A 25117-nucleotide genomic window follows, 5' to 3' on the forward strand; every position below is an offset into this window, starting at 1 on the left:
CACACTAAAATAAAGCTTCAGTTTGTGAAACTATAACTGCATACACATCTTCTTTTACATACTGAATGCTTGTCAGTCTTTCTTTGTGTAGCTTTACATTGATTCTGTTGCATTTCTTTGCTCTACTGTTAATGATTTCAAGAAAAAGAATCACAGGGTAGTATATGGTGACATAAATACAATAAATAAATTTGATTCCAATTGCCATTCCCATTCCGACGTGTTGATCCATGGCCTCCTCTTGTGCCTAGATGAGGCCACCTTCAGGGTGGAGGAGCAACACCTTATATTCCGCAAACAACAGGAATTCTGCAGATGCTGGAAATTCAAGCAACACACATAAAAGTTGCTGGTGAACACAGCAGGCCAGGCAGCATCTCTAGGAAGAGGTGCAGTTGACGTTTCAGGCCGAAGGGTCTCGGCCTGAAACGTCGACTGCACCTCTTCCTAGAGATGCTGCCTGGACTGCTGCGTTCACCAGCAACTTTTATGTGTGTTACCTTATATTCCGTCTGGGTAGCCTCCAACCCGATGGTAAAAATATCTATTTCTCCTTTCAGTGAACAAAATTCACCACCTCTTCCTCTATTCCCAACTTGGACCTTCTCACCTGCCTACAGCTTCCCTCTGGGTCTCCCCTGCCTTCCCTTTCTCCTAATGTCCACTCTTCGCCCATCAGATTCTTTCTTCTCCACCCCTTGACCTTTCCCACCCACCTGGCTTCACCCATCACTTTCCAGCCAGCTTCTTTCCCCTCCCCCACCATTTAATTGAGGCATTCCCCCCCTCCACCCCCCTCAGAGCTGAAGAAGGGTCTCGGCCCAAAATGTCAACTGTTTACCATTTTCCATAGATGCTGCCTGACCTGCTGAATTCCTCCAGCATTTTGTGTGTGGATCTGATAATAAATTTACTTAGAATTTTACAGTTATTGGCTTGGCCTACGAACAACTTTGCTTGGGCCCTGGAAGCAAGCTGCCCACCTGAACTCTATAGAACGTTGAATGACAAAGGAACCATATTGGGCCACAACTGTAGCTAATACAATCCATCAGAGGGTCCTGTATTATTCAAGTCCTTTGACCTACCTGTGGAGAAGATCAAGACAGTATTGTTCCAGAATCCATAACGCTGCAAAGCGTCAGTGACGTTCCCCACAGCTTCATCCATCACCGACACCATTCCTGCATAGTGGCGCCGATGTTCATCGTGAATAAAATGGTAAGGCTCCATGTATTCCTTTGGCACCTGAAGGGGCTCGTGAACTGACTGGAGACTTAAGTACAGGAACAGAGGCTGCATAGAGAGTGCACACAATAAAAACTTTGTTTTATATTCAGCTGTTTGGTTTAAGGCTACTAAAACTCCGTTCTAGCATCAGGCTGGTCACCACAGCAGCCTCCTCATTCAGGGCTGCTCTTGACATTTTCTTGAAGTGCGGTTTGCTAGGTCCATATCAAGAACAGGTAGATTTCTGTCTGAGGTTATACCATTTACTTTGTTATTGACAACACCAGTTGACTCATTCATAACTAATTCTTCCACAGAATTTCCCAGCATAGGAGGGCCATTTGACCCTGCAAGTTGACCTTTTTTCCCTTTTAGGACATTGGATCTTCTTCCATCACACTTGCAGCTCGTACACAGGAACAAGCTGCTTTAAAAAAAGTTTTTTGTTCTTGCCATTGTATCCTTTGTTTACCAAACATTCTGTCAAACAGACTTCCAAAAATACCAGGCTTTTAAATGCCTTTGGCAAGCTTTCCCTTCTTAACCTTTTCCAGTCCAAAGAAAGCAATCCCACTTTCATTGGTGTCTCTACATAACTAGAGTTCCCCATCCTTGCCATTAATCTCGACAAGATCTGGTGGTCTCTGAGGCCTTGATGAAGTTGGGTGCTCAAAATGGACACAGCTCTCAAGCTATAACCAGCCGGTCATCTGTAAAGCATTAGCACAATTTCAATATTTAGGTAACTTCATGCCTTATTTATTAAGCACAGGATCCTGTTGACACCCTTCTCCACTTGACTTACCATCTGAGAACACTTGAATATGTGATCTCTAGGCTCGTCTAAAGCTGTACCATTGAGCTCCTATATCTTATCTGCTTCCATTGCTTTCCCTGACAGCACATCCCGGTACCTACCATTCCCCGAGTAAATAAAAATGCCTCTCAAGTCTCCTTTAAACTTTCCCCTTCTTGCTTTAAGGCTGGAATTTGACATGACTGACTTTCTACCCTATCTATGCCTCTTAAGTTTATAAACTACTATCAGGTTGCCCCTGGGGCAAAGGAATTGTTTTATCTTTATCCAGCCACTTAACTTAGATTGGTTTCTCAATAATGGTATATTAACGAAAAAGATTAGAGGTAGAAATAAACTTCTGCATTTAAGAATGATAAACTTAACTGCTAGTTTATATTTTACAAGTTTCTTGTTCGGCTAGTCTACAAGTAGATTGTTCAGTACAATAGAGAGCAGTGGAATTACTACTTAGGAGAACAGCAGAAAGATTGATAATTCTGCCAAGGAAAATGGGTCAAGGAATTTTTTTTAAAAAGGCATTGAGTTTAATGACTTTAAATGTTAACTTTCTCATTACTGATGTCTATGAACAGAAAAGCTGCAACATTTCCTGCTTTTTTTTACAATACCTTAGAATCTTCAATAGTTAGGGTTGTGAGTAAATAGTTTTGGGAGTAAAACTATTTTAATTTATTTAAAATCTAATTTATTTTAAGAAACATTGACAAATTTTAAAATTCAAGTATTGTTTGCTAGTATAATATGTACATATTTCAAATATGTCGGAAACAAATTAAGCAGAGAACAAGTAATCTTGTTAGAGAAACTGTATTTAATTTAGCATTAGTTTTCATTTCTCAAGTTTTAAGGAATAGGTATGATGGAACAATTTAAAGCCCCAACAACTTTTCATCATATATTAATGCTGCTTAATGAAATGCAAATTACTATAGAAGTATTCAGATAATTACATTCTTTTCTGGGCTATTAATCAGGTTACCTCTGCTCCCAGGGGAGTAAATGTTAACCCTTCTATTTACAATACTTTACTCACATCACTATGGGCAGAAAATATTTAGACCGTACCAAATGTACAATGTACAGCTTTAAAAACCTGACCATTGTGATCCCATTAAAATTAAAAGCTTAGTGAGATCACACTTAAGACCATAAGATATAGGTGCAGAATCAGGCCATTTGGCCCATCGAGTCTGCGTGGCCATTTCATCATGACTGATCCACGTCCCACACAGCCTCCCCCTCAATCTCCTGCCTTCTCCCCATATCCATCCATGCCCTGACTAATCAAGAATCCATCACTCTCTTTTATAGATACTTCTCTGTAAAAAGTACTTAAGAACAAAAAGAAAAGCAAATCGTACTTGCTTTTGAAGTTATTTGTTCTCTTGTTTGATTGCGTCCCTGACTTCAATGTTTACTGATATACTCAGCTCAGGGTTGGGGGGGGGGGTAACCTATTTCTGCACCAAATCACTTTATCTCATATCTACCCTAGAAAACTTGCTTCTCTATTTTGGTAGTAAAGATTCCTTCTGTCACATTGTTTAGTGACAATGGGCACCTCATTTAATTTAGTTTTCAGTGCAGATCAATTCCACCCCCCCCCCCCACACCACTGCCTTTGGCAAAAATGAGATTAGCTACACTTGCAAAATTGGGCTCCATTTCTGACTACCATAAAAACAGCATTGGCAAAACAGGCTTTATAAGTGTTCTCTGACGAGTACCCACCTGAGCAGGGTTGTGCTTTGACAAAATGTCAATGGTTCTCTGTGTAAACAAGTGACTTGAATACACACCCGTAAACCCGGTCGCAACATCCTCCCCATCTCGCAAGTCAAGTGCGCAGCGACTGATGTTTAATGGGGCAATGAAATAACAGCGCTCGTGAGTATAATAATTCTCACTGCCCAACAGGTAACCTAAAATGTTAAAGCAACAAAGAAACAACATTATTTAAAATCATTGTAGGACAACTGAGTACTTGAAAACAGAGGATTATCATTACTATGATCATTAAGATATGCCATTAAAAGTTCCAGGATAACGCACCATATTTGATGGATCTTTCAAAGATAACTTTACATGAATGGCATAAAAATGATAAACTACAGTCTTTTCAGTAACTGGCTGAAGGAGAAGAAGGGGATAATTGTAAAAATCTGCAAAAAACCTCATAAGGTTGGTGGAATCTGATTTCATTAAACAATCAAAAAGCTTGTACACTGAAGAAAGTTACACTAAAATGGAACAACTCTTTTCAAGGCTCACCACGAAGAAAGGCCTCATTCTACGCTGTACAGCCCACTAAATACAGTAACAAGTAATATGGTGTTCAATATATGCACAACCAGAAATGCAGCCCCTAACAATGTTCAATGTCTGAATGAAAGGCAAAAATAGAAAGCTAACATTCAAAATTCCCTACCAGTTACTGAAGAGTTCATGCATGTGGGGAACTGATGCTAACAGGACAGAGGGCAACTGAATTGTTGCCATGGTTACTCTAACGGCAGGCCTATGTGTATATAAAATTATGATGGGTATAGATAGAGTGAATGCAAGCAGGCTTTTTCACTGAGGCTAGGGGAGAAAAAAACCAGAGGACATGGGTTAGGGTGAAGGGCGAAAAGTTTAAAGGAAACATTAGTGGGGGGCTTCTTCACACAGAGAGAGGTGGGAGTATGGAATGAGCTGCCAGATGAAGTGGTAAATGCGGGCTCACATTTAACATTTAAGAAAAACTTGGACAGGTACATGGATGAGAGGTGTATGGAGGGATATGGTCCAGGTGCAGGTCAGTGGGACTAGGCAGAAAAATGGTTGGGCACAGCCAAGAAGGGCCAAAAGGCCTGTTTCTGTGCTTAAATGTTCTATGGTTCTATTGTCCAATTGCATGAAGGCACTTGGAAAACATGATGTTAAAAACTCAACCTGCTATCCAAAGTCTGTTAGACAAGTCAGTAGTCATTGGTTCTTTGAGGGCAACTGAAACACGATTCTCAATAGTTTTCAAAAATAAGATCTGGAATATGAGGGGGGTCTGTCGTGCACAGGCTGTAGCCCATGTTCAATATGCAAAAACAATTTAGGATGTAGTATCTTAGTATAACATTTATAATGCAATTGTCAGCTGTTGATATCTACAGTGGTCATCGGAAAGGCTATTCTTGCGATGTTACAAAACTGAACCAACTTTATCCCATTTCGGAAGAATTACTATTCCAAATTATAACTGTAATGAACTGAGAGCGTGTAGTTACCAAAGTAGGAATCAAATCCTCTCCGCGTCGGGAGACACTCTTTCTTGTACATGCCCAAGTGCCATTTCCCCACCATGTGAGTGCTATAACCTGCCTCCTTCAGCAGCTGAGGCAGAAGCTTTTCATCTAATGGGAGGCAGTGTGGTTGACAAGGCCAGATGATTTCGTGCTGGAAACCGGTGTGAATCTGAAGAGAAACCATGAATAATTAAGCTCTCAGTGGCTTTATGTGAAAACAGTTGCCACGCAACAAATGACAGCACAGAGCCATTATTAACACTTTGAAAGTATCTATTGGCACGGACTACATCTATCAGGGTCCACTGCTCCATGCTCCACAGAAATTTATGCTGAAGTACAGAACATTATAGAGCTGCTAATATTAATTACAATTTTGGATGACGAAGTTACAAAGATAAGAAAGGGAATTTAATTTAGATACAAGTAATGATGGTCAAAATCTAGGGAGTAGAAAATGATCTCACACTGCTTGGACAATAAAGAGTAAGATTATTTTATTTTATTTAGTTTCCTCCAAACCTTTGTATACTTATTCCAACGCTTATGTAAAAACTAGACCCTAGTTCTAAATGCAAGAGACTCTGCAGGTGCAGGAAATCGAGAGCAAAGCTTACAAAATGCCAGAGGAACTCAGCAGATCAGGCCACATTTATGGAGGGGAATAAACAGTCGATGTTTTGGGTCAAGACTGTTCATCAGGACTGGAAAGGAAGGACGAAGAAGCCAGAAGGGGAGTAGGGGGAAGGAATATCACAAAGGCTGAGCAGTGAGAGAGGGTCTAACTGAACTCCCATTGAAAAGGAGATTTAAGCTTCTTCAGGGTCGGCATAACTCAAAGAGACTTCACAGTGGAGTACTCTGTGTTTCTATTTGAGGCAAGAATAAATGTCTGACCCCACAGTCTACTCATTACTCAGGGCCACCCCAGGGTGGTGGTGGAGATAAGGCGCTCCTTCCCTCTGCTGGCCAGAAGGTCACCCTTGGGCAAGTTGTATCACCCATTTTAACCCCTCCCCTCCCCCACTCAAGATCACATGAAGCCATGGGAGCAGGTGGTGGGTGGCCTTATGAGCAACTGGTGCCTATCACAAGTCCTGGTTATGCCACCACTGAACACTAGGCTGACAATCCCTGAAGAGTATTGATAATGGCTGGGTTCACCCATCTTGTAAAGATATTGCCCAGAAGGCAATGGCAAACCATTTCTGTAGAAGAATTTGCCAAGAATATTCACGGTCATAGACCGTGATCACCCATGTCATATGACATGGTACACCATGATGATGACGACAACGACTATCCCTAGCCTTATCATGCACACAGTACTCCAGATGCTCATCATACTTTGCCTACCTAGACCTCAGCATGGATACCTCATCTTGTTACCCTACAAACCTCTGACCTGCTCTGAACTCCACCATCTATAACTTTTGCTTATTACTCCTGCAGTATCGATGTCCATTGACTCTGCACCTTCCACCTCAAAATAAGTTGAGAGACTTGTTTGTGCACTGCCGTCAGAAACTTCGTTAGACTTCCATTATCCTTCACTTTGAGTGATTGTCCATCACTCTGCTCCGCTAGCATTGACAAAATCTCCCACAGGAAGCTCAGTTCACAAGCACATTAAAGGCAGAATCCATAGATCTTTGGACGAGGAAATCAAAGCATAGCAGATCATAAAGGAAAATACTGAGCTAAGAGACTAGCCATTGCCTTATTGAGCGGATTTGAGGGGCTGATTGGCCATTTTTTGGGAAAAATATTCTTATATTTAGAAACACTGGCTGTACTCATTAACTCATAGCAAACCTCCTCCATTGTGTAAGCCTAGGACACAGAGACACTATTCAGCACACAGTTCTAGATTGTTGAAAAAGCTGTCCAATTTGGTACCACACTCCAGTCTGTTCACCCCATTCCTACAAATAAAACTTCAGTAGGTTTATTATTAATGCTCTCCAATTACACTATTTTTGTCATACTCACTGGGATATCTACTTGACGAATGCTGTACAGCATTTTGAGACACCATAAATGCCTCTGAAGTTGGCTACTCAAAAGTTGTAACACCCAAAAGAAATGTTTAAAAAATGACACTTTTTTTCATAATCACTTTCAATTAATGTCACTTAATATATTTTGTCTGCCTGACTGTCTTGTCTTTTCTCATTTTCATTCTGTTTTGATGTTCAAGATAAGGAGGCAGTACCCTGAAAATTTGCCTCCCTCTCCTCCCCGTTGTGCTTAGTTAGGTAATGTGTCTAACTCTCCAAAGCCATGATCCTGAAGCACTTGAGTATTCATGGAAAGAAATTTTGCTCATTGTACTTTCTGCAACACATCAAGCAATCCACTGGAGCCCTACATTAGCCGGCAGGGGTGAAGGGGGAGAAAAACATGCTGCTGGCAAAGGTGCACAGATTTAGGTGCATTTTCAGGCAGGTTGAGATTGACTGTTCTGTGCTTTGAAGATCTCTTCAGAGTTGAGAAGAGGTTGCAATTGAAAGCCATCAACAGAGCAAACTGGTTTCTGTTCTATGAAGTTATGGTAGATGCTTCAGTAAGATCTACTTATTTGGAAGTACACAGCAAGTTACTCATCAATTTTCAACATAGCTGGACATAGTGTAGCATTCCCATAGAGCTCCAGTCATTCCCACATGGTTCCATCTATACTTCAATGTTCAAAGCTAATTTATTATCAATGTACATACAGCTGCACAAAAAAGTTTATGAACCCTTTGCAATTACCTGGTTTTCTGTACAATTTACTTATAAAGTGTGGTCTGATCTTCATCTAAGTCACAATGATAGACAAACACAATCTGCCTAAACTAACAACACACAGACTATTGTACTTCTTCTCATCTATACTGAGTACACCAATTAAATAACTATAGTCTAGGTTCAAAGAAGTATGTATGTGAACATCAAAAAAGTATGCTGTTCTAATCAATGAGATGGGATTGGAGGTATAGATTGTAGAGGTTCCCTGCCCAATAAAAAAGACACACAAAGTCAGGTTACTGACAGAGCCTGCTTTTCTCAAGAAAGATCTGTGTACGTGTGTTGTTGTGTGAATGAGTTCGCAGGAGAAAATTACTGGTTGCTACAAAACCAGGTACAGCAGCATCACATGGAGATGCTTTCGGTGGAAAGGTCTACTGGCCCAACGTGGGGCTTGATATTTATTTGCTAAACACAAAGGACAATTCCATATTTACAAAGTATAGACAATGCTTCTGAAACTGCACGCAAATGTCACACCTTCTGATTCGTATCCATCCCACAGATGCCAGCATTGTCCAGTGACTGGGATTCACAGCTTTTACCAGAGCATTGTCCCAACCTGCATCCACAATACATTACCAAGGAACAGAAGACTGGTAGCCAAAGCCACTTACTAAATGTAAATGACCTAAACCCAAAAATCACTCTAACAGTGTGCACCATGCCTCGATCAAAACAACTTTCGGAGGATCTTCGAAGAAGACTTGTAGAGATGCATGACACTGGAAAAGGCTACAAAAGCTTTTTTCAAGACTGGAGTGATCATGACAACACAGAAAGAGGAATAGTCTACAAATGGAGGAAACTCAGTATTATTGCTACTCTCCCTAGGAGTGGGTGTCCTGCAAAGATCACTTCAAGAGCACAACGAGCAATGCTGAAGGAGGTGAAAAAAGGCCTGCAGAAATCTCTGGAGCTTACTAAAGCTTCTGTTCATGTGTCCACTAGAAGAAAATCACTGAACAAGAGTGGTGTTCATATGAAGGACACCATGGAGGAAACCACTGCTCTCCAAAAAAAATTAAAACATTGCTGTATGTCTCAAGTTTACAGAAGATCACCTGGATGCAACCACAACACTTCCGGGACAATGCTCTCTGGACAGATGAGACAAAAGCTGAACTTTATGGCAGAACGCTTCAGACTGACTGTAACATTGAAATAACAACTGTTGTCTCCCCATCACTGTGGAAAGAGAGATATCTGTCTCTTCATTGCTACCAAAAGAGTTTGTAGAATGTCGAAATGTTGAGTGGACAGTTATGTTTTTGACGTACTGTAGACTATGGTTTCTTTTTGGGGGCTTTGCTGTTGCTGGCATGGAGGGTGGTGGGAATGCTGATGCTTCATGCTAGAATAAGTGGGGGAAGGTTGACGCTGCTTTCTGCTGTTTGTGCATTGGAGGGGTCGGGGGTTGGGGTTCTAGTCTTTTTTCTGTCATTCATTCAAGCTTTTTTAAAATTCTGTTTCAGGGATGTCTGTGGAGAGAAAGAATTTCAGGTTGTATATTACATACATTCTCTGATACTAAATGGAACCATTGAAATGCACACCACTTTATTTGGAGGAAAGAGGGTACTACACACCAACACCAAAACCACATCCCAACTGTGGAGCATCATGGTTTGGAGCTCCTTTGCTGCCTCAGTGCCTGGACAGCTTGCAATCATTGAGATGACAATGAATTCAAAGTTGTATCAAGACATTTTACAGGAGAATGTCAGGGTAGCGGTATGTCACCTGAAGCTAAATAGGAGTTGGATGATGCAACAAGACAAAAATCTGAAACGTAAAAGTAAATCAACAACAGAGTGGTTTAAGAAGAGATGAAAATTTGTGTTTTGAAATGGCCAAGTCGGAGTCCACACCTTAACCCAATTGAGATGCTATGGCATGAGCTGGAAGGGGCTGTTCCTGCAAGGTATCCCAGAAATATTGATGCACTGAATCAGTTTTGTATGGAAAAATGGTCTAAAATTCCTCCTTGCCATTGTGCATGTCTGATCAGCAGCAATAGGAAATGTTAGGTGGAGGTTATTGCTGCTAAAGGAGGGTCTACCAGTTATTAAATAAAGGGTTCACATACTTTTTCCAGCCTGGACTGTGAATGATTAAACAATGTGTTCAATAAAGACATGAAAAGTACAACTGTTTGTATGTTACTAGTTTTAGCAGACTGTGTTTGTCTATTATTGTGACTTAGATGGAGATCAAACCACATTTTAGGAGTGACTAATGCAGAAAACTAGGTAATTGCAAAGAGTTCACAAACTCCTTGCAACCGTACATGTCACCATACACTACCCTGAGAAGAAAGCAATCCATGCAAATACAAAGTAAATAATAAAAAAGTGAGAACTACATTGACCAAACACACTTCTCACACTTCCCTATTAAAAGCCTGTGTAAAGTATAAAGCCATGAGACATAACTCAGAATAGGCAGATAAAATGTGTAGGCTATCACTACACGAAGAATTTAAACTCTACAGGAGGTCCCTTTAAAATGGATAAGGATGTTCCAACTGTGCACACAGACATTGCTGCTCAGATAAATTCAAAGTAACAGTGCTACAAACCAGCAGTGGCTTACTTCCCAGCAATATTATTCCTGTAACCATCTTTTCTTAGTTTTAATGACAAACTATTTAGCAAGCCAACTACCTTGTTAAACTACTCAGCAAAGTACTGTAGAATAATCTGCCAGATTTTTGATAAGATTGGTGACTTAACCTGACACCAATACAAAAACAAGTAGCTGAGTCTATTTATCCAAAAGGTTAATACTCACAATTAAAATGCTCACCTACATCACCAAAACATATATTAAACTACAAGGGGTAATTGATAAGTTCGTGGTCTAAGGTAGAAGGAGTCAATTTTAGAAAACCTAGCACATTTATTTTTCCTCCATTTACACACTTAGTCCAGCAGTCATGGAGCATACGGATCCCTTCTTTGTAGAAGTCGGCGTCTTGGACCTCCAGAAAGTGGTCCACAGCAGGAGTGATTGATAAGTTTGTGGCCTAAAGTAGAAGGTGAGTTATTAACTTCAAACTTTCTGCATTTTCACTCAAAGAGTTGAACTGCACGTGCATGTAACAACAGCTGTATAACTCATCTCCTTCTACCTAAGGCCATGAACTTATCAATCACCCCTGCTGTGGACCACTTCTACAAAGAAGGGATCCGTATGCTCCACGGTCGCAGGACTAAGTGTGTACATGTAGGAGGGGACTATGTTGAAAAATAAATGTGCTAGGTTTTCTAAAACTGACTCCTTCTACCTTTGGTCATGAACTTATCAATCACGCCTCGTATATTACCCCGTCACTGTAGTGGGCAGAGGACATTGACACCGGCAATGTTTACCAGGTTTGAGCCTGGCGTGCATTCGGGCTGATGTCAGCCAGCACTCCTTTTGATCTTGTGGAGAATAAACTTCAGATCTAGCTTCCTCAGGAGTTCAAGGTTGCTTTTGTTCTCAACCATTAAAAACAAAGGATATTGTTTTTGTTAATCTGAATTTGGATTTAAAAAAAAGTAACTTGATTAACACACTACCTCCATGGAATGTTCAGACAAGACCACAGTCGCCCTCTCTTCTGATAATTTTAAGCCTTGTTGTACAGCTGGCACTTTCAGTCTAAGAACACGTCTTATGTTTGACTTGATAGGAGCCCTTTACCCTTTTAGTCTACAGTTCAGATTACTTTTATGTGTTTTTTTGTCCCCTCAAAGGAAACCACTATTGTAGAGTTCAAGTTACCTGAGACTTAAAATAGAACTGACCATAACATCATACAAATAGGCACAAAGTTATTGTTAATTCAAGATGTTAATTAAAAAGAATGGATTGAGAAACAAACTCAAAATGCTGGAGGAATTCATCAGGTCAGGCAGCACCTATGGAATGGAATAAAGAGTCGACGTTTCAGACCGAGATCCTTCATCAGGATTGGAAAGGAACGGGGAGGAAGCCAGCAAAAAGGTGGGGGACGGGAAAGAGTACAAGGTGGAAAGTGATAGGTGTAGCAACAGCCTTCCCCCACTGAGTCGGTTATCTATTATGTCACAGGAGGATGTCGGGTTCCAAGCTGTCTCGTTGAAGGAGCAATCCCAACATTTTATATATATCTCACTCACTCTTATCCAGCAATTCTCTGACTCTTTTATCACCCACCTTCACTACTGGCCAATTAATCTACAAGTCATCTTTGGGACAAGGGAGTAAGCCAGAGCACTTAGTGGAATCCCAGGAAGTCACAAGGAGGATGTGCATATACTAGACAGTCAACGAAGAGATCAATATTGAACCCTGATATTAGGAATTGTGAAGTAACAGTAATTACCACCGTGCTGCCACTGTTTTTTTACCATTTGTTCTCTCAACTTTAACGTCAAAAAATGTATGCACCCATTTGGTTCCTCATTGTGGTATCTGAGCTCCTGGAACTGCAACTGTAAATTGAGACATACAGTAAAAATAATAACCTTATTCAAAATCCACTTCTCCCCTGGTTCCGCTAACCCCCGGAACAATATTAGAAGATGCATGACACAGAGTTGAAGCGTGGAGGAGCAGCACCACCTAGTGGCGTTTATTTGTTGCTGGCTGAGACATTGCGTCAGAAACCACATCAGATACACACAGTGGCCACTTCATTAGGTACACCAGCCAATAATGTGGCGGCAACTCGATACGTAAAAGCATGCAAACATGGTCAAAGGGTACAGTTGTTCAGACCAAACATCGGTGGGGAAGAAATATGATCTAAGTGACTTTCTCATGGAATGATTGTTGGTGCTAGATAAAGTGGTTTGAGTATCTCAGAAACTGCTGATCTGGGATTTGATTTTCACGCACAACAGTCTCTAGTCTCTAGAGTTTACAAGAGAATGGTGTGAAAAAACAAAAAAACATCAAGTGAGCAGCAGTTTTGAGGGCAAAAACACCCTTTTATTAAGAGGTCGGAGCACAATGGCCAGACTGGTTCAAGCTGACAGGAAGGTGACAGTAACTCAAATAATTACATGTTACAATGGCGGTGTGCAGAAGAGCATCTCTGAACACACATATCGAACCTTGAAGTGGATGTGATCCAGCAACAGAAGACCATGAACATAAGCACGCAGTGTCACTTTATTAGGTACGGGAGATACCTAATAAATGGCCACTGGGTGCACGCCATTATATGCTGCTGTTGAAGCATAGGGATTTTCTCAGTCACAATGCTCATCTCACTCCTTACGACTGAGGCAGCATGAACAATTACAGTAGGATAGCGGACTGGGGAGAGAAGCATGGCAAAGAGGAACAGGGTTCTTTGGTGCCAACGTTCAGCAGAGAATGGTGGGAAACGACCGGGGCAGCTAGCCTCCATCTCTGCCAAGATATTGTCCAACTTGGGACCCCTACTCCAATTAACCACACCTCTTTCTTGTTGTTAAATGTTTCCAGTATTTATTGATCCTAGCACATTAATTAGCTTTGATATGAAACTCAACATCCTACCTTAGAATTTGTGTTGTTACATTTCTAACGTTAATTACTCCCTCATGTGCATGTCTCTCGGGTCATCTGTAAGCTCCTTATTAATTTTCCAGATTATTCTTCATATTTTATTTTGCAAGCCAACTTGCTAATAAAATTCCAGAACCAGTATACTCTCTGCTTGTTTTTCTCCATTCCCTCAGGCTTCCTTTTCTCTAGGCTCCCTATTGAACTCAAAGTTTTCCATTAGTCTCCAATTCCACGGCTGCCCTCAACAGCACCTCTCTCAAATTCACATGGACCATTTCTGACAGCACACAAATGCAATTACTAGAAAGGTGTAATCACAAAGACACAATCACATCTCTACTGTTGTTGATGCTTCTACTGTCTGAGAAGTTTGCATAGACTCAACACATCACCGAAAGCTTTGACGAACTTATATAACCATATAACCATACAACAACACACATCAAAGTTGCTGGTGAACACAGCAGGCCAGGCAGCATCTCTAGGAAGAGGTACAGTCGATGTTTCGGGCCGAGACCCTTCGTCAGGACTAACTGAAGGAAGAGCTAGTAAGAGATTTGAAAGTGGGAGAGGGAGATCCAAAATGATAGGAGAAGACAGGAGGGGGAAGGATGGAGCCAAGAGCTGGACAGGTGATTGGCAAAAGGGATATGAGAGGATCATGGGACAGGAGGCACAGGGAGAAGGAAAAGGGGGAGAGGGGGAAAAAACCCAGAGGATGGGCAAGGGGTATAGTGAGAGGGACAGAGGGAGAAAAAGGGGAGAGAGAAAAAAAGAATGTGTGTATATAAATAAATAACGGATGGGGTACGAGGGTGAGGTCGGGCATTAGCGTAAGTTTGAGAAGTGAATGTTCATGCCATCAGGTTGGAGGCTACCCGGATGGAATATAAGGTGTTGTTCCTCCAACCTGAGTGTGGCTTCATCTTGACAGTAGAGGAGGCCATGGATAGACATATCAGAATGGGAATGGGACGTGGAATTAAAATGTGTGGCCACTGAAAGATCCTGCTTTCTCTGGTGGACAGAGCGCAGGTGTTCAGCAAAGCGGTCTCCCAGTCTGCATCGGGTCTCACCAATATATAGAAGGCCACATCGGGAGCACCGGATGCAGTATATCACACCAGCCGACTCACAGGTGAAGTGTCACCTCACCTGGAAGGATAGTCTGGGGCCCTGAATGGTGGTAAGGGAGGAAGTGTAAGGGCATGTGTAGCACTTGCTCCGCTTACAAGGATAAGTGCCAGGAGGGAGATCAGTGGGGAGGGATGGGGGGGGGGATGAATGGACAAGGGAGTCGTGTAGGGAGCGATCCCTGTGGAAAGTGGGGGGGGGGGAGGAGGGAAAGATGTGCTTAGTGGTGGGATCTCGTTGGAGGTGGCCCCATAACTCTCAACTCATGTCCTCTTGTTTGAATCTCCCTCACTCTCAATGGAAAAAACCTATCCACATCAACTCTATCTATCCCCCTCATAATTTTAAATACCTCTATCAAGTCCTCCCTCAACCTTCCACCTTCAGGGAACTATGCACCATTATTCCTAGATCCCTCTGTTCTACAGCATTCTTCAATGCCCTACCATTTACCATGTATGTCCTATTTTGATTAGTCCTACCAAAATGTAGCACCTCACATTTATCAGCATTAAACTCCATCTGCCATCTTTCAGCCCACTCTTCTAACTGGCCTAATTCTCTCTGCAGGCTTTGAAAACCCACTTCATTATCTACAACGCCACCTACCTTAGTATTATCTGCATACTTACTAATCCAATTTACCATCCCATTATCCAGATCATTAATGTATATGACAAACAACATTGGACCCAGTACAGATCCCTGAGGCACACCACTAGTCACCGGCCTCCAATCTGACAAACAGTTATCCACCACTACCCTCTGGCATCTCCCATCCAGCCACATTTTACTACTTCAATATTAATTGGCGGGAAGAGAAGATGGCAGCGTGCCGCGCGTGCGCAGCTCTCCGGTGAAAAATGATGTCATATCTGTTAAATAGGGGCCGTGGACAATTCTGATTTGATGGAGAATGGACGTGAAAGCACAGAGGAACATCTGGAGAAATTCCTGAAACGCCCGTCCACTGCTGTCGTTACTGTGTGGTCGGGAATCTTTCGGAGGGTAGGCCTCAAAATCCCCGGCCTTGCCTGCTTTAGGCTACCGAGAAGGAGGTCGAATCGTTCTGCAGAGATGCCGCTCAGTACTCGGTGTTGGAGAGCTGATCAGAGCTCCAAGTTTTCAGGTGACTCAGAGTCAGATTGTGGTCGGCATGGCAGGGAGAGTTTTTCTTCCTTCTCCCGTATGCATGAGATGTGGGACATTTGAGAAACTTTGAACTTTACTGTGCTCATGGACTTTCTTCATCAAGTTATGGTATTGTTACACTGTTTGTAACTATATGTATAATTATGTGGTTTTGTCAGTTTTTTCAGTCTTGGTTTGTCCTGTGTTTTGTGATATCACACCGGAGGAAATAATGTATCATTTCTTAATGCACGCATTACTAAATAACAATAAAAGGAGACTAATACCTAACGATTGAACCTTCCTAACTAACCTTCCGTGTGGAACCTTGTCAAAGGCCTTACTGAAGTCCAGATAGACAACATCCACCACTTTACCCTCGTCAACTTTCCCAGTAACCTCCACAAAGAATTCAATAAGATTTGTCAAACATGACCTTCCACGCACAAATCCATGTTGACTGTTCCTAATCAGACCCTGTTTATCCAGATAATTATATATACCATCTCTAAGAATACTTTCCATCAAATTACCCACCACTGACGTCAAACTCACAGGCTGATAATTGCTAGGTTTACTCTTAGAACCCTTTTTAAACAATGGAACCACATGAGCAATATGCCAATCCTCCGGCACCATCCCTGTTTCTAATGACATTTGAAATATTTCTGTCAGAGCCCCTGCTATTTCTACACTAACCTCCCTCAAGGTCCTAAGGAATATCCTGTCAGGACCTGGAAACTTATCCATTTTTATATCCCTTAAAAGCTCCAGTACTTCCTCTTCTTTAATCATCAAAGTTTCCATAACTTCCCTACCTGTTTTCCTTACCTTACACAATTCAATATCCTTCTCCTTAGTGAATACCGAAGAAAAGAAATTGTTCAAAATCTCCCTCATCTCTTTTGGCTCCACACATAGCTGTCCACTCTGATTCTCTAAGGGACCAATTTTATCCCTCACTATCCTTTTGCTATTAATATAACTGTAGAAACCCTTTGGATTTATTTTCACCTTACTTGCCAAAGTAACCTCGTATCTTCTTTTAGCTTTTCTAATTTTTTAAAGATTCTTTTTACATTCTTTATATTCCTCGAGCACCTCATTTACTCCATGCTGCCTATATTTATTGTAGATAACTCTCTTTTTCCGAACCAAGTTTCCAATATCCCTTGAAAACCATGGCTCTCTCAAACTTTTAACCTTTCCTTTCAACCTGACAGGAACAGAAAGATTCTGTACCCTCAAAATTTCACCTTTAAATGACCTCCATTTCTCTATTACATCCTTCCCATAAAACAAATTGTCCCAATCCACCCCTTCTAAATCCTTTCGTATCTCCTCAAAGTTAGCCTTTCTCCAATCAAAAATCTCAGTTCTGGGTCCAGACCTATCCTTCTCCATAATTATATTGAAACTAATATAGATGCACCATGCAGAGTATCCTGACTGGTTGCATCACAGCCTGGTTTGGAAACAACAACGACCAGGAACAGAAAAGGCTACAGAGAGTTGTGGACACAGCCCAGTCCATCAGAGCTAAATAACCATATAACAATTACAGCACAGAAACTGGCCACCTCGGCCCTTCTAGTCCATGCCGAACGCTTACTCTCACCTAGTCCCACCGACCTGCACTCAGCCCATAACCCTCCATTCCTCTCCTGTCCATATAGCTATCCAATTTAACTTTAAATGACAATATCGAACCTGCCTCAACTACTTCTGCTGGAAACTCATTCCACACAGCTATCACTCTCTGAGTAAAGAAGTTCCCCCTCATGTTACCCCTAAACTTTTGCCCTTTAACTCTCAACTCATGTCCTCTTGTTTGAATCTCCCCTACTCTCAATGGAAAAAGCCTATCCACGTCAACCCTATCTATCCCCTTATAATTTTAAATACCTCTATCAAGTCCCCCTTCAACCTTCTATGTTCCAAAGAATAAAGACCCAACTTGTTCAACCTTTTTCTGTAACTTAGGTGATGAAACCCAGGTAATATCCTAGTAAATCTTCTCTGTACTCTATTTCGCTGATATCTTTTCTATAATTCGCTGACGAAAACTGTACACAATACTTCAAATTTGGCCACACCAACGCCTTGTACAATTTCAACATTACATCCCAACTCCTATACTCAATGCTCTGATTTATAAAGGCCAGCATACCAAAAGCTTTCTTCACCACCCTATCCACATGAGATTCCATCTTCAGGGAACTATGCACCATTATTCCTAGATCCCCCTGTTCTACTGCATTCTTCAATGCCCTACCATTTACCATGTATGTCCTATTTTGATTAGTCCTACCAAAATGTAGCACCTCACATTTATCAGCATTAAACTCCATCTGCCATCTTTCAGCCCACTCTTCTAACTGGCCTAAATCTCTCTGCAAGCTTTGACAGCCTACTTCATTATTCACAACGCCGCCTATCTTAGTATCATCTGCATACTTACTAATCCAATTTAGCACCCCATCATCCAGATCACCCAAATGCCTCCCCACCATTGATTACAGTTACATGGAGCACTGCCACAAGAAAGCAGCATCCATCATCAAAGGTTCTCTACTATCCGCCCATGCCCTCTACCATTGGGCAGGAGGTACTGAAGTCTCAGGTCCCACACTGCCAGGTTCTGAAACAGTTCCTACCCTTCAACCACCAGGCTCTTGAACCGGTGCGGATAACTTCATTCATCACTACTCTGAACTGATTCTAGGATCTGCAGACTCTCCTTCAAGGACTCTTTACAACTCAGTTTCTCAGTATTAGTTTTACTTGCACTGTTTGTCTTCTCTTACACATTGGTTGTCTGTCAGTCTTTGTCTAACTTTGTAAAGTTTTTGTTGTAAATTTCTATTTTATTTCCTGTAACTGGCTGCAAGAAAATGAATCTCTAGTTAGTAAATAATTTGATAATAAATGTACTCTGAACTTTCTAGAATTCGGTCTCCAGTTCAGGATGTAAGTCATCCGTTGATATCTACTGTGAAACCACCGACTCCTGCAGCCACCTAGACTACACCTCTTCCCACCCTGTCTCTTGACTGTGTGCCACCCCTTTCTCCCAATTTCTACGTTTCTGCTGCATCTCCTTTCTGCATGAGGTCGTCCAGCTGAAGTATCCTCCTTTTCCAGGAAATTTGGCTTCTCTTTTACTGTGACTGATGGAGCCTGCTCTGCATGTAGCTTTTCTACCACCACCTCTCTAGATGTCCCCTTTCCCCCTGGAATCGTCCATGTCCTATACAATATCCTTTGTAATTTCCACCCTCTGCAATGAGACTCCACCACCAATGACATCTCCTCCTCCTTCCCAACCACCATTCCTTGGCCCCTGACACTTTTCCTACAATTGCTCTTGCACCTCCTCTTTCTCCAACAACCTGAGATCTAAACAACAGCTCCAATAAGGCAAAGGTACTTGTGATTCTCCCTTAACCTCATCTACTGCACTTGGTGCTCTTAATATGTCCTCCTTCACATTGGTGAGACCAACTGCATCGCCTACACGCAATCTGTGATGTCCACCCTCAGCTCCAATTAAATTCCGTTCCATTCCCACATTGAGCTGTCCATAACTTCACCAGAGTAGTGCACAAAATAGTTCATAAACAGACCTTTCAGTCTATAACAGGATTTATACACCACTTAAACCCCCATCTGTCATTTCTTTTGTTAAAGATATTAGCATTAACTTTATTCCCAAATTCATTATACTCTTATCCAGACTCTCCTCAAATACATCTGTACATAGCTTTAACAATTCCTGCAGTAGCAAGTTCCAGATTCTCACCATCTGCTGTATAAAGAAGTTTATCCCAAATTCTCTTGGTGACTATCTTGTACTAAATTCTTGTAGCCATGGATGAGTGGATGAACCAGGAGGTACGTCACCTGCTGAAGGCTAGATCTGTGGCATTCAAGTCTGGCGACCCAGGCTTGCACCAGAAAACCAGGTATGGTTTGCGGAGGGCTATTTCAAGGGCAAAGAGACAATTTCGAACAAGGTTGGAGGCGATATCAGCTGCACGGCAACTCTGGTAGGGTCTGCAAGACATTACTACCCACAAAGTGAAACCCAATAGCATGAATGGCAGCAACACACATAAAAGTTGCTGGTGAACGCAGCATCTCCAGGAAGAGGTGCAGTCGACGTTTCAGGCCGAGACCCTTCGTCAGGACTAACTCAGGGTCTCGGCCTGAAACGTCGACTGCACCTCTTCCTAGAGATGCTGCCTGGCCTGCTGCGTTCACCAGCAACTTTTATGTATGTTGCTTGAATTTCCAGCATCTGCAGAATTCCTGTTGTTAGCATGAATGGCAGCGATGCTTCACTACCAAATGAACTCAACGCCTTCTATGCCCGCTTTGAAAGGGAGAACACAACTACAGCTGTGAAGATCCCTGCTGCATCTGATGACCCTGTGATCTCTGTCTCAGAGGTCGATGTTAGGCTGTCGTTACAGAGAGTGAACCCTCGCAAGGCAGAAGGTCCCGATAGAGTACCTGGTAAGGCTCTGAAAACCTCTGCCATCCAACTAGCGGGAGTTTTCAAGGACATTTTCAACCTTTCACTGCTACGGGCGGAAGTTCCCACTTGCTTCAAAATGATAACAATTATGCCAGTAACTAAGAAGAATATTGTGGGCTGCCTTGATGACTGTCACCTGGTAGCCGACTGAACTCCTGCCTCAGCAAGGACGTGGACCCATTGCAATCTGCCTATCACCACAGTAGGTCAAGGGCAGACGCAATCTCCATGGCTCTTCACATGGCTTTAGACCACCTGGACAACACAAACACATACGTCAGGATGCTGTTCATCGACTATAGCTCAGCATTTAATACCATCATTCCCACAATCCTGATTGAGGAGTTGCAGAACCTGGGCCTCTGTACATCCCTCTGCAATTGGATCCTTGAATTCCTAACCGGAAGACTACAATCTGTACGGATTGGTGATAATATATCCTCCTCGCTGACGATCAACACCGGTGCACCTCAGGCAATGTTCCCTCTAATTTTTAGTAGTCAGTGCGCACAAAAATCTTATGTTGTGCAAATGTTTTTCCTGTGACAAAAGTATGTGTGCACTGAATGCACACATGGCACAGTTTATGTAGGTTTACAAAATATTTGACAAAACTGCACAGAGTAACAACAAAATAACATACATACTTAAGTCACTCGGTTATTTTTTCTCTCTCCTGTCTTTGGCATTTACCCATTCTTTGTAAACTCTATCTAGACTAATAGAATTTCCATCCAATTGATAGCTTTTGATTCTCATTAACATATCCAAATGACATTCACCTAAACGGTTTCTCAGCTTGTTTTTGAGTTGATTCATTAGGCTACTGCCACCATTTGAGCAAAGTTTGAAATCAGTTTGGATTTAATTTTTTCTTGCATGAAAAATTTGAAATCATTAAACTGTTTACTACAGTATTTTCAGCTAGAAAATCATGATATTTTAGACATAAGGCATTAACTTGTTCATCGCCAAATGTGAAGTCACAATCTGCAATTGCGGAGAAATCAAAAGCTGACCATTCCTGTACCTCATCTTCAGGAAACCTTTCTTCTAAATGAACACAAAGACTATTTATAAAAATCAACAGCGAACTGGTATCTACTGTGACGTCTTCTTCACATTGTTGGCTTAGCAAAACTTTAACTTTGTCACTCCACGAAACATTGTCTTCCAGATACGGCTTTCTTGTTAATTTTACCTTGCGCAAAATGAAGTGAATCAATCGGTGTCTGGCCACTTTTTTGCAGAGTCTTGCACAGTGCAGCCAGTTCATCAAAGACATCACTTAAAACCTGTAAAGCTACTTTGTATGTGATGTTTATCAATTTCTTGTGACAGTATTTAGCCACAGTCATTTGACTGATCTTTTTCAATAAAAACTTAGTAAGCTATCTACAGGATTTGAAACAGATCTTTGTAAACTTTACGATATGAACACTGTCTGCCAAAGATGGCTGCCGCCGTGATGCAGCTGTACAAACCGGAACAGGAAAGGTGAGGTGTCGTAAATTAGTGACGTGCATTGTGGTATTTGAAAAACCGACTAACTAGTTAACAGAAAGGTTTAGTGGAAAGATTATTTTCAATAAGTATAAATATTAATTACTACATTATTTTAAGTAACTAACCTTTTGTGCACACATTAATTTCTTTTGTGCGCTGGTTGAAAAACGTATGTGCGCGCGCACGTGCACAGCTTAGAGGGAACATAGACCTCAGGGGTGTGTGCTTAGCCCATTGCTCTACTCTCTGTATACACATGACTGTGTGGCTAGGCATAGCTCAAATACCATCTATAAATTTACTGACAATACAACCATTGTTGGTAGAATCTCAGGTGGTGACAAGAGGGCGTACAGGAGTGAGATATGCCAACTAGTGGAATGGTGCCACAGCAACAACCTGGCACTCAACGTCAGTAAGACGGAAGAGCTGATTGTGGACTTTAGGAAGGGTAAGATGAAGGAACAGATACCAATCCTCTTAGCAGGATCAGAAGTGGAGAGGGTGAGCAGATTCAAGTTCCTGGGTGTCAAGATCTCTGGGGATCTAACCTGGTCCCAACATATCGAAGTATTTATAAAGAAGGCAAGACAGCTGCTATACTTATTAGGAGATTGAAGAGATTTAGCAAGTCAACAAATATACTCAAAAACTTCTATAGTTGTACCTTGGAGAGCATTCTGACGGGTTGCATCACTGTCCGGTATGGGGGGGGGGGGCTACTGCACCGGACCAAAAGAAGCTGCAGAAGGTTGTAAATATAGTCAGCTCCATCTTGGGTACTAGCCTACAAAATACCCAGGACATATTTAGGAAGCGGTGTCTCAGAAAGGCAGCGTCCATTATTAAAGATCTCCAGCACCCAGGGCATGCCCTTTTCTCACTGTTACCATCAGTTAGGAGGTACAGAAGCCTGAAGGCACACACTCAGCGATTCAGGAACAGCTTCTGCCCCTTTGCCATCCGATTCCTAAATGGATACTGAATCTCTGGACACTGCCCCACTTTTTAAAAAATATACATTATTTCTGTTTTTGCACTTTTTTATATGAAAATTATTTACTTGTTTATTTATTTTTTATTTTTTTTTATTTTATTTATTTTTTTTCTCTCTGCTAGATTATATATTGCATTGAACTGCTGCTGCTGCTGTTAACAAACTTACATCACAAGCCAGTGATAATAAACCTGATTCTGATCTTAAGAGTCTCCAATGATACACTTCTCCAGAAGCAGAAATATTTTCTCTAAATCTACTCTACCAAACTCTTCATAGTTTGATGTCTTCTAATCGCCCCTCAGTCTTCTAAAGGCGAAAGAGACCCAGTAAGACTCACATCCGTTTTATGCCACTATCATTGCATTTCTAGTATAATCCCCAAATCCCTTCGCACACACATACCTGACCCAGCAGGACCATTTGCTTAAAGGTTCTCTAAATGCGAGGACACTGAACCCAGCATATTTTACCTGATACCGGCCGGTCAGTAGCTGGCTACGCGACGGCGTGCACAGGGGCTGCACATAGTAATTCTCCAGTCGGACTCCCTGGTTGGATAGCTTATCTAAGACAGGGGTTCGAATCTCAGAACCGTGATACCCGATGTCGTTCCAACCAAAGTCATCGGCCAAGATGAACACAATGTGCGGCCGGGAGCCAACGGCAGCGGAAAGCAGAAGATGAAGGCAAAGTAAAAAGAACAGCAACCGCAGCCGCTCCATCCTCCGCGAATCCCGGAAGATCGCTGAGTAGCCGGAAGACAACAAACATACGGGGAGATGTCATGTGATTGATCATGTGGTCCGGTCATTCATTCAAAAGATCCAGCCTTTCAGCCGCGGATCACCGGGTCCCGTGATCCCACCTCTGTTAAGTGATTGGTCCAGAGGTTACTTTCGGCGCCTTTCCGCTGCTGCGCAAGCGCCCTTCTTTGACGAACTCTTGTGAGTCCTCGTTATTCGCTGACTTCGTATTCGCGAAATAAACCACTAGTTCCCATTTTAACAGAAGTACCTAAAGAGCGGGATCGCCCTACAGATGGATGTGAGTTTCTGTACACTGTTGTCTCGTCCAGTTCCACACCTGGAGTTCTGATAATGAGACGAAACGTTAACTGATTATCTCCCCGCAGACGTTGTCTGATCTGCTGAGTTTCCAGCATATATTTTTATTACACGTGGATTCTTCCTGCTGTATTTTAAGTCGTGCTGTTTACAGTGTTAATATGTCAAAACGTAAATCAACAAGTGAGATACGAAGGAAACCAAAGAAAGTGATGACATTGGCGCAGAAATTGGAAGTCCTGGATAAATTGGACAGTGGCTTAAGTGGTGCTGCGGTTGGGCGGTTTTATGGTGTCAATGAATCAACCATTCGTTCAATCAAGTCTAAAGCAAAAGAAATTCGTGCAAGTGTAGCCTTTAGTGATCCCAAAAGTGCAAAATCAGCTCATGTGTTACGAGATGAAGTTATGGTGAAAATGGAAAAGGCTTTAAGCATGTGGATAGAGGACATGAATCAGAGAAACACACCTGTTGATCTTGCATCAATCCAAGCCAAAGCTCTGGAACTATACCATGTACTGAAAGAGAAGGCTGCTGATGAGGGTGTGACAATGAGTAAAGGAACATTTACTGCTAGCAGAGGATGGTTTGATAATTTCCGGAAGCGATTTTTGTTGCAAAATGTAAGTTTACGAGGGGACACAGCATCAGCAGATCACGTGATTGCTGAAGGCTATCCAGAGAAGTTGCAGGAATGTACAGAAGGGAAAGGACATAGACCTGAACAAGTCTTTAATGCAGACAAAATGGCACCATGGTGGAAACGTGTGCCAATGCGAACGTACATTTCACACCGGGAGAAAAGGGCTTCTGGCTTCAAGGCCGTGAAGGATCGTGTGACCCTCTTGATGTGTGGCAGCACTGCAGGCAACGTGGCCAAGTCCGTGCTGCTTTACCGCATCGTTAAAGTGCCTTGTGGGACTGGAGGAGAAGGATTCTCCGACATGGCAGAGGAAGAGGTTGCAGACTTACTTGAAAGAAAAGAGATAACAATGGAACGTTTGGAAGATTTAGTACAAAGTGAGTCCGAGGAATCAGCCGAAGAGAAGGAAGATACTGAATCCCCCATCTGGACACTTGAGAAGATGGCGG

At 42.1% G+C, this 25117-nt stretch overlaps 1 protein-coding gene across 1 annotated transcript in view; it reads right to left on the reverse strand.

Annotated features, from left to right (window-relative positions):
- Positions 1-23724, reverse strand: part of arsb (arylsulfatase B) — an 88927-nt gene extending 65203 nt beyond the window's left edge. Inside the window, exons 1-4 of the mRNA XM_063049318.1 lie at positions 23432-23724; positions 5314-5500; positions 3782-3972; positions 1089-1296 (exon numbers count right to left, since the gene is read on the reverse strand). Of these exons, the coding sequence (XP_062905388.1) occupies positions 1089-1296; positions 3782-3972; positions 5314-5500; positions 23432-23683 (838 nt within the window). The 5' untranslated portion in view covers positions 23684-23724. The remainder of the gene's footprint in view (positions 1-1088; positions 1297-3781; positions 3973-5313; positions 5501-23431) is intronic.
- Positions 23725-25117: the final 1393 nt, after the last annotated feature.

Source organism: Mobula hypostoma, chromosome 5, assembly GCF_963921235.1.
Source record: "Mobula hypostoma chromosome 5, sMobHyp1.1, whole genome shotgun sequence".
Classification (NCBI taxonomy): Eukaryota; Metazoa; Chordata; class Chondrichthyes; order Myliobatiformes; family Myliobatidae; genus Mobula; species Mobula hypostoma.